The sequence below is a fragment of the Caloenas nicobarica genome, chromosome 11 (assembly GCF_036013445.1).
Source record: "Caloenas nicobarica isolate bCalNic1 chromosome 11, bCalNic1.hap1, whole genome shotgun sequence".
In the NCBI taxonomy this organism is placed as follows: Eukaryota; Metazoa; Chordata; class Aves; order Columbiformes; family Columbidae; genus Caloenas; species Caloenas nicobarica.
In genome coordinates this window covers 9495288-9511094 of record NC_088255.1, presented here as the reverse complement: position 1 = coordinate 9511094, position 15807 = coordinate 9495288, and the positions used below count along the sequence as shown (strand labels likewise).

The window sequence follows — 15807 nt, the reverse complement described above, 5'->3', positions numbered from 1 at the left end:
AAAATAATTTGCAATTCCTCTTCCTGTACCAAAACTCTTTGAAAAGAAAGAGGATGGGGTGAGGGGCACATGACACGTGAATGACACACGCGGTGATTGTAGTTGCAGCCCCTCTGACAGCATCTGTCCCTGAAGACAATAAGGTCTTTTCTGTTTATCTCCCAGGAGAGCTGGGTGCGGTGTGATGTTTCACTTTTTAAAAACCTCATATTTGTAATGAGGGCTTTTATTTGTCATGGGTGAGGCTGTAATTGTCCTGCTGGAGCATTCTGATGCGGAGCTGCCTTTTGGCTCTGAGGCACGCAGTTCTTTCTTTTCCTATGAATACGTGCTCCTTTGGGGTTGCCCTGTCTAAAACAGGCCTAATACTGAAAAGAACAAGGGGCAAATGTAAGATGTTGAAATCCACATCATTAAACAGCAGTTTTCATTACAAGTTCCAGCTTTGGAATGTTTTCAAGTAAATTTAAATTGTCTTGATCCAGACAGCATTTGTTTGGAAAAAAATGTGGAACATTTGCTTTCATTGATCAAACATTGAGGCAATAATTTCTCTGTAGCGTTGAGGGTGGACGGAGAGAGAGGATTACTCTGTAATATGTCATTCTGAGGCCATACATCCCCCATGCAGAGGCTTCAAGCAGTATACGTTTCTCTTTACCACACCTAACCCCTTCCACCCCATTCGCACATAAGCTTTTGTCTGAGTCCCCTCCATGGCTCCCCAGGCTCTGCCAGGAGGTAGCTTTCTCTCTTTCCTAAATCCTTCTGTTCTTTCCTGTGTGTTCTTCTGTCTCTTGTGGCTGCTGAATGCTTTCCGTCCCTTTTCCCAGTCAGTCCTCCCTTTGATCCAGTGAAGTATACCCATTTCTCCTACCTCAAATGTGACTTTTTTTGTCCTAAACAGCTTTTCTTCTACTCTACCTGTCCTGTCATGCTCTTCATTTTTCTCCAAAAACTTCACAAGTAGCCACCTTTGCTTACAGCAATTGTATTTCCTGCATAACTGTCTCCATCTTCTCTATACTTCAAAAAAAAAAAAAAAGGAAATAGAAAAGATAGCAAATTCACATCCTAGGTCTTGACTCCTGTTTCTATTACTTTATTTATTTTGTTTCAGATATCTGTTGTCCTTTTAGATGCGTTGCAATGGGCCTTTCTTTCCTAACTTTCTGGTTTTGCTTTTAGACATGTTTGCTTCTAGATGTCTTATGTCTGTTACTTATTCTTTACCCTTAGGTTCTTTTCTCTCTGCTCCATTGTCTGCAGACCTTCTTCTCCAGAAGCCCTTCTTTCTTCTGGAAAGCAGAGTCACAGAACAGAAGGAAAGCAGGATGCTTCCTTTTCCTACATTCTCCTCTTATTCCGTCAAGCTCCTGCTGTTTTTAAACTTGATTAATCACATTGTAGACCTTCCTTTCAAGAGATTTCCCCCACCCCTGAGATCTGTTCTCTAGGAAGTAGGGCATACTAGATATTCTGTCTGCATCCTCAATTTACTCAAAGTGGGGCAGGAAGGTTGGACTAGATGATCTTTAAAGGTCTCTTCCAACCCAAACCATTCTATGATTCTGTGATCTTGTTCAGACAGTTCTGGGCTTAAACCAGTGACGTTACTTGAGAGAGAAAATCAGAAATGAGTTGCCTAATAGATATGGCATAAAGCTTATTTTAAGTGTGGGGTATTGACCATCCAGAGAGATATATATATATTGTCTAGCAACAAGAATGAAAGTCTTTAAAAAACAGTAATCTGTAAAGTAAATGAAAATATTTGTGGTTTACCTTACTTGCAGAAAGAGCCATCTTTATGTATTGATCCAGCTTTGATATTTCAGGTATGGGTTTGGTTTTAAACAGGTGTGTATGTGTGTTTGCAGTGCAACATACTCTTATTGTTAAAATTGCATGAACTTTCTTTTGTCTTCAAAAAGAAACCTGAAAATTCTCTGTATTAAGTTGATGAAGTTAAGGTAGATAGCAAGAGTAGTCATATATGGTCTGTTGATAGCATGTGTGCATATTGGCATTTAAATGCAAGCTTTAATAAATGCGAAGTTTCAAATATTTGCTTCTGATTGCTTGTTGAATGCCCTAGAAACAAGATTTTTCACAGACATAGTTTAAACTTTTCAGAGTAAGACAGACTGGAATGCAGTATTATTTACAAATCTTTTGCCCTAATATTTCCCATCCTACCCCTTCCCCCCTGCCCGGTGTTCAGGAAATGTACTATAGCACTTGTGTGTTAAGGACTGGATATATAAGGTTCAGGAAACATTATTGTGGAAACTAATTTTTAGAGTTAGTCTCCTTTCCGTTGTGGATAATTATTGCCTTCAGCATCAGGACACGTACTAATTGTTTCATGTTCCAAAAGAGATGGATTTCTGCTAGGTCCAATACAGAAATAGCCCCAACTTCTCTCACAGAATATCTGCAACACTATTCTAATAAAGGAGATGAGGAAGAAGTATTGGTTACTGCTAGAAGGAGGGGATGGATTAGGGAGAGTACCTTGATCTATATCACAAATCCTGCTATATAATCTTATGTCTTTTAAGAGACTTGGAGGGCCTGACTGGAAAAATCTGCACAAATGTTTCATTGTTGTAGAACTCAGAAGACATTTATTAGTACCAGTTAGTACTAAGCTGCTTCCTTAATATTATTGCAGAGGAATCTTCTTGTGATTCAACACAGACCCATGTAGTTTGTTAGAATGCTGCTAATATGGATAAGTCTTAAAGGTTTGAAGGAACTATTGCATCTGTTCCTGTTTCAGTTTCTGAAAGATTGCCAGACCCTATGCCACAACAAGAGCTGGCTGAAAGTTTTCCAGCTGAAGTTTTCTGTGGGAAAATGCTGATTCGGCTGAATCAGAACATTTTATGGGAATGTGCCTATTCTGTCAAAACTTTTAGTGAAAGCAAAGCTATCTAACTTTTTATCCATCCTATAAGTCAACCCAACTCCCTTGTGGCAGTACCCATTGGGAGCTCCAGGAGTGTATTATCTTTGACTAACGAGGTTCCTCACTTTCTAGTAATGGTCCAGACAGAAGTGCAGGTTTCCAGGGCAAGCCAGCAGTCCTGCGTTGTTCATACATAAGGGAACAGAACCTTTGACTCCTTGACCAGTCTGTGAACAAAGGTGATATCTGGCTTCTCTTCTGTATTCTCATCGCTAATGTTTTTCATAAATTATTCTGAAACAGATTTTAGTTTTAAAAATTCATGAAATTTCTGCCTTCTGTTCCAATAAAAAGTTAATATGAAACTGACAGTGACAATTTTTCTAGAGATAGGAAAACTAGTTTTTACACTGCTGTAATCACAGAATGCAGAGATTGGTTAAAAACCCCTTTTCCTTGGAGAGTTCAAACTTGCGATAATGTAGAGGTACAGAAAATTCTTCTGAAAGTTATGTTAGTTATTTCTCATAAAGCTTAAATGTTATTCTGTGATGTATAAACCTTCTAAAGAATGTAACGGGCTGTGCTATAAATTATTTCTGCCATGTTATATTTGCAAACACATAAAATACAAATCCAGTACAAAAAAGCCAGACTCTTATAGTCTCAGCTAGAGAGATTTGATGAGGACTATTCCCAGATGAGATGTCGTAACAGGTCATGTAAGTATTAATATATTTCAGTGAAAAATCATTCTAAAGTGCAGTGAGGCTTAGGTTTTGCTTTTATCTTCAATAATAGGAGTAGAAAATCTCTAAAGTGAAGTCTGATGGAGCAAGCTGATTTGATTGTAGTGTCTGAGAGAGCTACAATAATTTATTGATGTGCATAAGCCTTGATAGCTTTTACATTTTTTGTTTTCTTTCAGTATTTTCCTTTTCATGCAATTTCTCCAAATGATAAGATTTAAAGAGAATTCATCCCTTTTCCTTTTTTCATTAATTCTCAACATTTTCTTTTACTTCCACCTTTAAAAACAAAAAAACTCCAAAAACACCCCAAAAAACCCCCAAAACGAACCAAAAACCCCCACAACGAACCAAAAACCCCCACCACACCAAAAACCCTCAAACCAAATCAGAAATATGTTTTGTGACCAGAACAGTTGACATCTTAAAAATGTCTATTTTCTGTCAGGTGAAGGGCTGATGATTTTGTAGGAAGATTGCTTCTCTTTTATGCTCATTCATACAGATTTTGCTCTATGATATGAGAAATGCTGATTCCACAGACAAATATTATGAAAAGTTTTAGTATTCTTCTATTGGAAATCTGTCATGTCAAATAACGTTAGCCTAACATATGAAGTTATTCAATTTGCATTGTACGTGTAACTTGAAAAGTTGTTATTCAAAAAAACAACACCATAATTATATTAGATATAGGTATATAACCTAAAAGCTAGTTGGAAGTCTTCCAGAAATTTTGTGTGTGTTTGTTTTGTGTGGTGGTTGGTTTTCTTTTTTTTTTTTTTTAGTTATATCCCTCGTCAGCTCCTTTGTGTTTGTAATTGATTTTTGGTGGAATATTCTTTCTCTTTGAACATACCCTTCAACAAAGGCAAATATGGAATGCTGATTAATATTATCATCAGCACTTTCAATATCAGGTATTTTCCAGAAAAGAAACAGCCTCATTTTTTTCTGTCCCTTTGGAATTCATGAATATTTGCCTGCAGTATACTGTGTCTCATGATTGCAAAGCCCAGATGAAGAGATACAATCAAGGCTTTATCCTGTCAGATCTTGAAAAATCTCCAGAGATGGATGACACTACCTCCCTGGGCAACCAGTTCTAAGGCTTGTACTCAAAGTTTAACACTTGTAGGTATTGCAAGGCTACTTTAGGTCCCCCTTGAAGCCTTCTCTAGGCTGAACAAGCACACTTTCCTCTGCCTCTTATGAGAGGGCAAGTACTCCAGCCCTCTTGGTGTCCCCCTCCTGAACTCATTCGGGTTCATCAAGTCTGTCTTGTACTGCAGGACTTAAAGCTAGAGGCAGTGTGTTAGATGAAGTCTAACGAATGCTGAGCAGAAGGCAATAATCTCTTCCCTTCATCTGCTTACTGGCTGTGTTCATGTTAATACAGCCCAGGATCCTGTTTGCTGCCTTTGCTGCCAGGTCACAGTGCTACTGCAGCTCTTGTTAAGCTTGCTGTCTGCCAAGATACTCAAGTCTTTCTTAGCAGAACTGCTCCACAGGGGGTTAGTCCCCATCTGGTACAGCTGCAAGGGGTTCTTCCTTCCCAGGCACAGAACTTGGCTTTCATCTTTTGTTGGATTTCCTAAGGTTCTTGCCTGCCCATTCATCCAGTCTGTCTAGGTCCCTTTGGGTAGTAGGCCTGTCCTTGAGCACATTGACTCATCTCCCAACTTAGAGGCTTTGTGAGCAAGCACTCTTGTCACCTCTTTCAGGTCACTGGTAAAGTTACTAAACAGGACAGGTCCCAGTATGGACCTCATGGTCCTCTTGTTACTGACTTTCAGGTAGAGCACAACCTGTTAGACGCTACCCTCTAAGCCTGATCATAGAACTGGGTTTTTTTTACCTGCCTAGTTGTCTACCCATCCAGACTGTAATGTCTTATCTTGAATACAAAAATAAGGGAGACAATGTCCAAAGACTTGCTGAAGTTGAAGTAACTTGCATCCACTGTTTTTTCTTCATCCACAAATCTAATAATTTTATTACAAAATGCAATGGGTTGGTCAGGCATGATTCACTGTTGGTACAACTCCACTGACTCTTCCCAATTACCTTCTCCTTCCTGTGGTCTAAAGTGTTGTCCAAAAAACTTCACCATAATTTTCCCAGGGAACAAAGTGAGACTGTCAATCCTGCAGTGCCCTGCTTTGTTCTTTTGGTGTTTTCTTGAAGGTGAGTGCAATATTTGCCTTCCTTTAGTTGTCTGGGGTCTCCCCCAGTTTTCTTTTTTTTTAAAAAAAAATTATTTTTTTTTTCAAAAATGCTAGAGAGTGGGCTTGCAAGGACATCAGCCAGTTGTCTCAACACCCTTGGGTGCAGTCTGTTGAGTCCCATGGACTTGTATGAGTTGAGTTCTCACAAGTAAGTCCTGAGTCCTCACTGTTGATAGTCATCCGATTGAAGCCTTTCTTTAAGCACAGAGGCCTCAGAGACCTTGTCACTGAAGATTAAGGCAAATACTTGTTTCCTCCATAGTTCAGATTAACTTGAACATAAACTCAATTGCTGTGACGTTATGAAGAGAGTGTGGATAGATTATTTCTACACAGACCTTCTAGTTGAGTCAAGCTGTGCTGTGATTTATCAAATGAACTATTATGTGACAGCTTAGTTTTCTAGGCAAACTGTCTCTGTATCCTAAATACTTTCATTAATGGAGATACATGGGAAAGCTCTTTGTGGTTTGTTGAGTGGGTTAGCGTGACAGTACTTGGCAGAGAAGCTGCAAAGTTCTAGTGCTAATTTTAGTGGGACTGTTTCACACCACACAGGTAGAATTCTCTCACACAGCTTCTATCATGTGTATTATTGTTTTTGACTCACTATTAACAGAAAAGATGTGGGCAAATAACTTCTTATTTCCTTTACAAAAGAATAGTATTATTAACTACTGTAAATACCGTTCCTTGAGATGTATTGTCTTACACAGGAATAGGGAATAGGATTGGGTGAGAATAAGTGTTCATTATTTCCTTAGGGATAAAAGATATTCAGGCTGCTCTGCTCAGGTACTGTAGTCAAAAGTATCTGTATGCACTGGAGCATGTTTGGTGAAAGAGCATCAGCTTCTGAGAAAAATATTGAAGGACCACAGTTACTGTAAATTAAATCACGGTATCATTTTATTTTTAAGTAGAATTTCTCTGGCAGTGATAATTGTAAGGAAAATGCAAACTTTAATTTCATATTATGAATACTTATGCTGTCAGGTCTTGGAAAACCTCCAGGATTTCAGACTATGAATATTTTCATTTGTTCATGAACAGCTTTTATATTGCCAACCAAATATTTAAAATCTTTCACAATCAAAAACCTCTGTTAAGTAATATAAAAAATAAGAAAATAATTTAAAAAACCCTCTCTCAGTCTGAGACTTATTATTAACTATAAAAACAAAAGCTAAAATGTTACAGGACTGATAGTGTGCCATCTAAATGAGATGGCTTAGTCCTTAGATGCCTTTGATTCCTTATGGGTTTGTAGCAGTGGTTGCTAAACCTCAAAAAGAATTTGAGCTTCAATTTTACTTTAGTACAAAAAGTTCAGATGGTATTACAGGTGTTTTGGTTTTGCTTGCTTTTAGGCAGCCTAGAGAAAGCATTTGTGTACTCTTAGAACTCAGGAAAATAAAACTTATTCTGAAAAAAGAAAGTTGTAGTTAAGCAGAGCGATTCAAGCTTAGCTTGTCCTTGGAGGTGTGTTGTGGTTGGTGGTGGGTTTTTTTATGTTTGTTTGTTTGTGCTGTGTGGTTTTTTTTTTTTTCCCTTCCTTCCTTGACCTCAGTGGAACAAGAACTTTACCTTGATGTCTGATATTTGATGGATGATTGCTCCTTCACATTCTTGAACTTGGTTGTCTGACCATCTGAATCAAAATGTTTTCAATTTCTCAAATGTCTGCAAAGAGGGCCTAAAGCAGATTTCCTAATGAGTCGTTTTGCAATGCTCTTTTAAACAGGGAATTATGTGAGAATTTTGTGTAACGACTGTTAAAAATCTTCGTGACTCTCACTGAAGATATTTAGTTGATTACCGTATGACTGGCAACAACAAAAAAATTGGTGGATGTTTTCAGTGCTGTGCTAGCACACATGGCAGCCATTGTCTGTGGTGTAAAATTTTTTGGTTTGGGACTCATAATAAAAAGTGCTAAATCCCATCTTAATCATGTGGCTGAATTATTGGAGGAAAAGTATCAGAGGAGACAAGCTTTCTTCCTCTTGACAGCAGGCAAAACTCTATGGAAATAGGGAAACTCAGCCTCAGACTGAGTCACGTAATGAAGAAGCCTGTTGTCCTGTAGTGAGGATAGACTGGCCTCCCTAGGCTAAACTTTGTGTTTAAGAACTTGGAAGAATAGCCAGGCCTAGATGGCTAGAAAAGCAAATGAGATATGTTATCTTGTACACGTGGGAAATAGGGCATCTTCCAATCTCCCTTCATCCCCAACTGTATAGGAATGAAGGCGGAATTTTGACTAGAATAATATTCTTTGCACTACGCAACAAAACATAGCATTGCATGTTTTTTTCTGGTGCTGGAAGAGGTCTAAATTCTGCATTTCTTTAAGCCCAAATCAACAGAATTACTCTTGGGTTATGGCAGTATGTGTAATATGTATTTGTACCATCTGTTTTTGCTGGTTTATTATTTGATGTTCATGGAGGTACAGATATACTTATGCTTTAACATGCATTCCGCATAATTTTTGATACTCTCTTTTTTTATAACTCAGGATACAAAAATAGCTTCACTTGAGCGGAATATAAGAGATCTTGAAGATGAAATACAGATGTTAAAGACAAATGGAGTTCTGAATACAGAGGACCGAGAAGAAGAAATCAAACAAATAGAGGTTTACAAGAGTCACTCAAAGTTCATGAAAAATAAGGTAAGCTGTATTAATAAAATAGTTTAATACTGTTTAAATAATGGAAACAAAAGTTCTAACTTGACCCTTTTCAACAGAAGCAGCTCTCTGCATGTCTTCTTTTGGTAAATCTCTCCTATGCAATACTCAGTAGCTATGGAGGAGTGAAGCATTTTGGATAAATAAAAATGTGTTTTGTGGTTTGACTTAGGGAGAGGTAAGGAAGAGGCTATTTCACCACTTCTGCAGAGGCTACTACAATCTTGAGTCTATACCGTGTTCCCTTTTCCCTTTCTTGTGTATGGTGCTTATTCCTCTGCCTACCATTGTCTGATGCTAAAAATACTCAGCAATATTGCTGTTTAAGTACAAATTTTCCAGTATTGGGTAGAAAAATACCATCACCACTCTTTCAGAGTTGGGCAAGCTAAGATTCAGAAAAAGCATGCTGCTTGTCTATGATCAGAGAATGAAACGGTGTCAACACCCTCTGGAGAATCTGAGTTCTATGATTCTCAGTTTTCATGTGTTATGCCTATGTGGAATTAATCCAGATTTATTAAAAAAAAATCAAAGAATATATTTATTGTGTTGGAAAAAAAGTAGCTCTTAAGCTACTTAAAGGTAGCTAAAGGTCTTAAGTAGCACTATGGTCAAGAAAATTATTTTGCCTATTTAAACATCATTAAGTTCAAAGCAATTCAGTTTTAGTAATTTATAGCAAAACTCCTAATGCATCTCAGCAAATCTGTTGATCTAAAAAATAATGTCCAAAGCCTACTATTTTGTTAACAATCTTCTGATGTTTTTGAGAGGAAAATATTCAGTATATTTCTGTGGCACAGAAAGCAAACAAATGAGAAGACTATTAAACATGCCTTGTTTTGTCACAATCTTCTGATCTTTGATAAATGCCACATTCTGATGAAACTTTGTCTGTTTTCTTTCACCAGTCCTTTTCTTCCACTTAAAATTGAGATTTGCAGCAGGAGATAGTTTTTATCATTCATCTGAGAACCTTCAAGGTGGAAAATTATTTATGTAGTTGTCAGCAAACAGATCTTATTATACCTGGTCTGTTGAACCTGGATTGTTGATAAATTCTGATAAACAGAAGTCTTGATTGATGGCAAAGAGCAGAACAAAACTCTTCTCACAGTTAATGATCTTAGGTGCTATAAAGATCTTAATAATTCACATTTATTCTTGAAATATAACTTGTTTTAAAGCTGTTCTTGATTTAAATAAATGGAAAGACATTAGATGGAGGCCGATACTGAATAGTATTTATTGTACGAGTGGCAAAGAATGTTGGGAAGTGTTCCTTTTCTTAACTGATTCTTAGCAATATTCAAATCTTCCAAATATATAGGCTTTAATTTCGACTTCCAGTTAAATAGAAGTTGTAGAAATGAGAAAGAAAACTTGTGTAGATTTTTTTTTTCTTTTTTTTTCCCCCTGCCCACTTGTCGAAGACTCTTCTTCCTCTGTTTATGAATGGACAAAAATTGCCATTGCTGGCATGATACAGAAATTGTCAACACAAGTCTTAAAATTTTTATGGCTAAAAGAAATGAAACTTCAAATAATCTCCATTAAGGATATGAGGAAAACCTACAGGATGATATACACTTTTAAAAATAATTTTGTCCTGGTTTTGTTAAAAAACAAGTTTCTCTTTTAGTGAGTTTCCCTGTCAGCTAAAGCCTTCTAAATAACTGCAGTTTTCCTGAAAGCTAGATACATGTTTTGGTAGACATAGCAATGGAATGCGAGGTCATTGAGGATGGCTGCACATCTCGCGAGAGCAGTGAACTGAAACAGGTGACCAAAAACCTGACCAACTAAAGTACTCCATCCCATTGACGTGATACTTCATATAAAAGTGGGGGATCATGAGGATCTTGTCGCTTTTCCTTATGGCCGACATTGGGAGAGGACCTTGCGAGTTGTCCCTGCGAACGGAGGCCCAGTGACAGACTGAATCCAGCTCCGGTTGGCTGCGAGTCCAGTCCAGGACTTCGGGTGCCGGCCCCACATCTGCCGGAGCAGCTGCCGGGACTTTCAAGATTGGTTTTGTGTATTTTGAATTATTTTCTCTATTTTTATTGGTAGCATTAGTAAAACATTTTTAATTTTTCCAACTCTCTTCTCTTTTTCCTTCTTTGCCTCCCAATCGCCTGTGCTTAGTGGGAAGGGGGGAGAGGGAGGGGCTGGAGGGCGAAGGGTGGGAGAGGGGGTTAACAATACATCTGCCGCAGTTTTATTGTCACCCCGCAATCAAACCTCCACAATTTCTGCTTTGCAAGACTTCCTTGTCATCCTAGGGTTCATCTTTGGCTAGCAGACAGATACACTGATTCATTTTTTCAGGCGTGAGTTTGCACTCTGGAATATAACTAGTTCTTTGAATATTAAAACTCTCATGCTATGAACAGGAATGAGTATGAAAATCTAGTGATAGTTCAGTACAGCTTCAGCAAATTACGGTTAAGATGATTTTTGAGAATTGATTAGGCCATAACGAGGCTGTGTATGAGAACTTTTCACACTATATGAAGGAAGCGTACATGTTCTAGGTTATTCTGTAGTAGAAATATAAAGGAAAAGAACTACAGCTTGCTACAGCTTGCCTTTTTTTTTTTTTTTTTTTTTTTGGTAGGCCTGGGAATGTGATAAACACTTTAAAAATAGACTTTGGCCAATATAACCTGTAGAATGTACAGATAAACTTGTAGAGTCTACTGTATGCAGCCACTTCATTTGCATTGCTACTGTTTATCCTTTATTTAAATCCTTTACTTTAAAAAAGCAGTTGTCATTCGTCACATTAGACCAAGATCCTTTTGATGTGTAAAATCAGCATAGTTTCGTTTAATTAAATTATTTAACTAAAGGTTTAGCCCATTTATTTTAATACGCAATATTCAGAGGAAAACCTCTGATTTTTTTTGTTTTATTTTGTTTTCTTTGTTTTCCAGTTACTCTATGTGATGTCATGTCAGATTTTAATGTGTAAAAATAATGACATAAGAAAAAGGATAATGGTGTTCTGGAAATGCTAGTATCTAAGGAACTAAAAATATGGGAGGTGACAGAGAATCATAAATTGAGAAGTTTGACAAAGGAACTAGGGTTTCAGGAAAGGAGGTGAAGCAAGATCATATTGAGCAATGTTGAAAAAGTGATGACAGGCAAATTACACGTATGAGATGTGTGAGATAGTGGGAAGGTCAGGATCAGAGGACAAACTTGAGTCCTTCAGATGCTACAGCACTTATACCCTGACTTGTCCCTGCTCATTGCAGGGAGGTTGGACTAGATGACCTTTGAAGGTCCCTTCCAATCCAAACTATTCTGTGATTCATTGTAGTCTTTTCATTGTTGTTATTGTCTCTTTCTTTTTTTTTTTTTTTTAACTGGAATCAGGAGATCTCATTGAATCATGGCCGTTGGTCTTCCACACCATTTACGATATAGCAAAGTGAAAATGTTTGCACATCTGCTGAAAAGTGACATTTATTTCGTGCACCATTTAATATTTTCTTACACACTAATAGATAATGCAGAACTTTAAAAAGCAAATATACCCAAGACTAAATATTTATTTCAAAAAGTTGTGGTTTCTTAATTTTTTTTAAATTGAAGTTTTAGTACATTTTCACCATTACACTTTTGTTTAATAAAACACCAGCCAAAACCATCATTATTCAACAGTGTTTAGTTTTTTGTTTTTTCAAACATTTTTATTTTTACTTGAGAGCTTTAACACATTTTTAAAGTCCTGACAATCTGTAGATCTTGTAGCCAGAACTTTATACTAAACAGATTCTCTTGCTAAAACACAAAGAACATACCTGTGATGAAAATGAATTTTTTTGTTGTTTTTTTGATTACTTCTCAGGGTATGGGTTGTGTCATGGAAAAAAGCAGGAAGAGTTTCTAGGAGAGTAAGCATCTGTGATGTTCACATGGATCTCGTATAAAGCATGTGATGTAATTCAGATTGGCTGCAGATCTATGTTTTGTCTTTGTATCTTTTAGACAGATTTTCCCATTGTTCATTTTGTATACATTTTTGTCTCGGTTGCCATACACTTGCTTACGTGTTCTGGCAAGGGATGGAGGAAGGTGGTTTGCTTTCAAGAGAAAGTGTTCTCTAGCAGTTTCTTAATTGCACTCTTTACATTTTCTTGACATCTGTTTTTTGTATGGTCCTTATTTTGATATTTTGAGATGGTGAAGGTCATAGCTTTTAGTGCCAGTATAGATTCTTGATTTTTATACAGTAGCTCAGAGGTGACTAGCCAAGTACCTTAACCAGATAGACAAACATATTGAGATTTATAAAGAGAAATAAGGGATAAATATATTAAAATGTCCATATGGACTATAGTCGGAAGAAACATTTTTTAAATTTAATTTTTAAGGATAGACTTGCAGTGTAAACCAAAATAGAAATATTTTGATAATCAGTAATGTTTCCAGTGACACTGCCATACAGTATTGAATCTGTGAAATATTTTAGTAGGTGGATCTTGAGGAAGTGGTTGAGTAGGATAAGCCTGTGGACACGTGTTCTTCTTTCTTGGTGATTTTTGAATCACCTTCCATCTAACCCTTCTAGATTTCTTGCATCCCAAATGTCTGTTGGGATGCAACTGATGGGAGCCAATGGAAAGAGCTCTTTTAGCACTTCTCTGGTCGTTGCAGAATTTAAACTTGAATTTTTAAGAAAAATGTCTAGGCCTTGCAGTCATCAAGAAAACTTTCCGAATATAAAGGAAGTGTGGTTTCTCTGAGTTATGCAGATGCACTGAGGCATTTTATTTCAAATAATCCTCATGGGATGATATGTCTGAACTCATTTGGTGACCAGTGTTATTTCACAGGACTTTAAGAAGAACAGTTGTATGTCACCTAATTCACTATCCTTTAGCATCGTTCTGTGTATTGTCCAGTGCTTTGTTCAGATTCATATATTCTAAATCCACCACAAATTTGCATTCTGTGGCTTCCTCTCCTATTCATCACTGTGGAAAGGGAAGAATAGTCACAATTCCATGACATTTACTGATGAAGCTTAAATTCACTTAAATTCAGAAGCTCCTTCTTAGTGACTGAGTTTCTGCTGTTTCCTCTAGGATATGCTTTTACAATCTCACAGACCTTTAACTCTGTGGAATTTCTTATAACATTTTCCCCAGACTTCTCTTAAGTTAATCTCCTTGGCTTGGCTTTCCTAGTACCTGAGAATTCCATATGAACTGCCAGTGAGAAAAAAAGATGAGAATGGTGGGCTGCAGCACAATTGCAAGAAGAGAAAGGTTAAAATTCCACATCTCTGTTTTCCTCTCCTCACTAAGGTGCCTGCTTTTCCTTATCAGGCTCCTAAAAACCTTGATTCACTGTGGCCTATGTTAAGTCACAAGCATCACGCTGGTGAAAGGAATTTATTGGATTGAATTTATACCTTTATGAACACTTTTTTTCCTAAGCATTTTTGCTGTCCTGCCAGACTTGCATCACACAGCATAAGTTCCTTTGAACTTAAGTGAGGTACATGGTGAATTTATAGGCCAGATCATCATGTATAATCTTTAAGAGTTTCCTTTTAACTTCTGAGCAGCAGGGCAATCATTCTTAAGACAGAGTACATTAAATTACAAGAAACTCAACTGAAGTTGAGAGTGTCCGAATTTTAATTCTCTTCCAGAACTTACAGGTGTCTGAGTTGTCGTATCATGGTCATTTACACCTTTGAGATTTCAAGTGCAACTGTGAATTGGAACTGAAATTAATGATCTAACCTGTTGTTTCCACTCCGCCCCTTACAGATTGACCAGCTGAAACAAGAACTCTCAAAGAAAGAATCAGAACTTCTTGCCTTACAAACTAAGCTTGAAACCCTTAGCAATCAGAATTCAGATTGCAAGCAACACATTGAAGTGCTTAAAGAGTCACTTACTGCCAAAGAACAGAGAGCTGCCATACTTCAGACAGAGGTATCGTATCTTCTAATCACAAAATGCAATGGAAATAGTTAATAGCATGTGTCAAGGTGATGATGTGTTTGTTGCAAGTCTGTATAGAAGGCAATTTGTTAAAGAATAGTCAACTAAGTTAAATGCTTTAAGTGCCAATACATTTGGTATGTATTTTTTGGTAGTACACCAGCTCTCATTATAGAAGTTTTTTAGAAGCATGTACGACTGCTTTTTAAGAAAATGTTTGTGCCTAATTCTCATTGGCTTCAATGTGGGGAGCTGGGCCCTAACAACTTGATTGTTCTGATTTTGTTTATTAGCAGACTGAGGTTTCCTTTTGGCTGCTCTGGCGCTTGATACTTCTTTTCTACTGTGTATTTCTATTCTGAAGAGTGAAGCTACTGGTGTATTTTGAAGGCGTTTGTTGAAGGGTGCATGATATTCATCTGTGGTTATTGTTTAGCATGCATTTTAACATTTATTTTAAAATATGACTAATTCCTGTCTTTAAAACAGACCAGTGCATTAGTTATGTATGTATCTACAAAGTCAGATCATAACAATATGGGTAATGCAATACAGGGTTTAGACGGTTGTCACATTTGATGGAATGTGTAAATCCAGTGTTAAAAATGTTGTCCGTTAGTTCGTTCCCTGGGGTTTTAAAATAACTTCATACTTGGAGCACACAATACTGATTGGTTCCTATTAGCACTACTTCATTTTATTTTTAATGTGTGTACCCCTTTTAAGAAACAGAAATACCTGTGAAATTCAGTCATACCATGCAAATAGTTCTATTCAGAGAAGTACATTATTTAAGGTATACAGGAATCTTACAGAATGTTTTGAGTTTCTGGCTAACAAAGCTCTAGGAGAAAAAACAGCTTAAACTCATTCTCATGGAAGCAGGAAATAAATATTTCTGAGATTCTGATTATCCCTCTGTGCTGTATGTCTTATCCTCTGAACATTAAGAAGATACAGATGAAATCTTGGAATTTCCAGCTTGTGTTTAATGGACCAGCCAGCATATGTATATAATACAAAATAATCATAATAGAACAAGGGTAAAAACTCCAGCATTTTTGGCAGATCTCAGTCTAGCTTTTGAGTAGTAAAGAATGACATATTTTATATCTTCAGTCATGCAGATCTGTTTTGCAAGCTTTGTATTACCTGTTGTGCTGCTGAGGACAGTGATGAATTCCATTGGCTCTCCACTCATTTGATTTCCTAATTCTTTATCAGACCAGTATGTATTCAAGGCATT

At 37.0% G+C, this 15807-nt stretch overlaps 1 protein-coding gene across 1 annotated transcript in view; it reads left to right on the top strand.

Annotated features, from left to right (window-relative positions):
* ERC2 (ELKS/RAB6-interacting/CAST family member 2) overlaps window positions 1–15807 on the top strand; it is a 400553-nt gene that overhangs the window by 89431 nt on the left and 295315 nt on the right. Inside the window, exons 5-6 of the mRNA XM_065642652.1 lie at window positions 8413–8568; window positions 14385–14552. Of these exons, the coding sequence (XP_065498724.1) occupies window positions 8413–8568; window positions 14385–14552 (324 nt within the window). The remainder of the gene's footprint in view (window positions 1–8412; window positions 8569–14384; window positions 14553–15807) is intronic.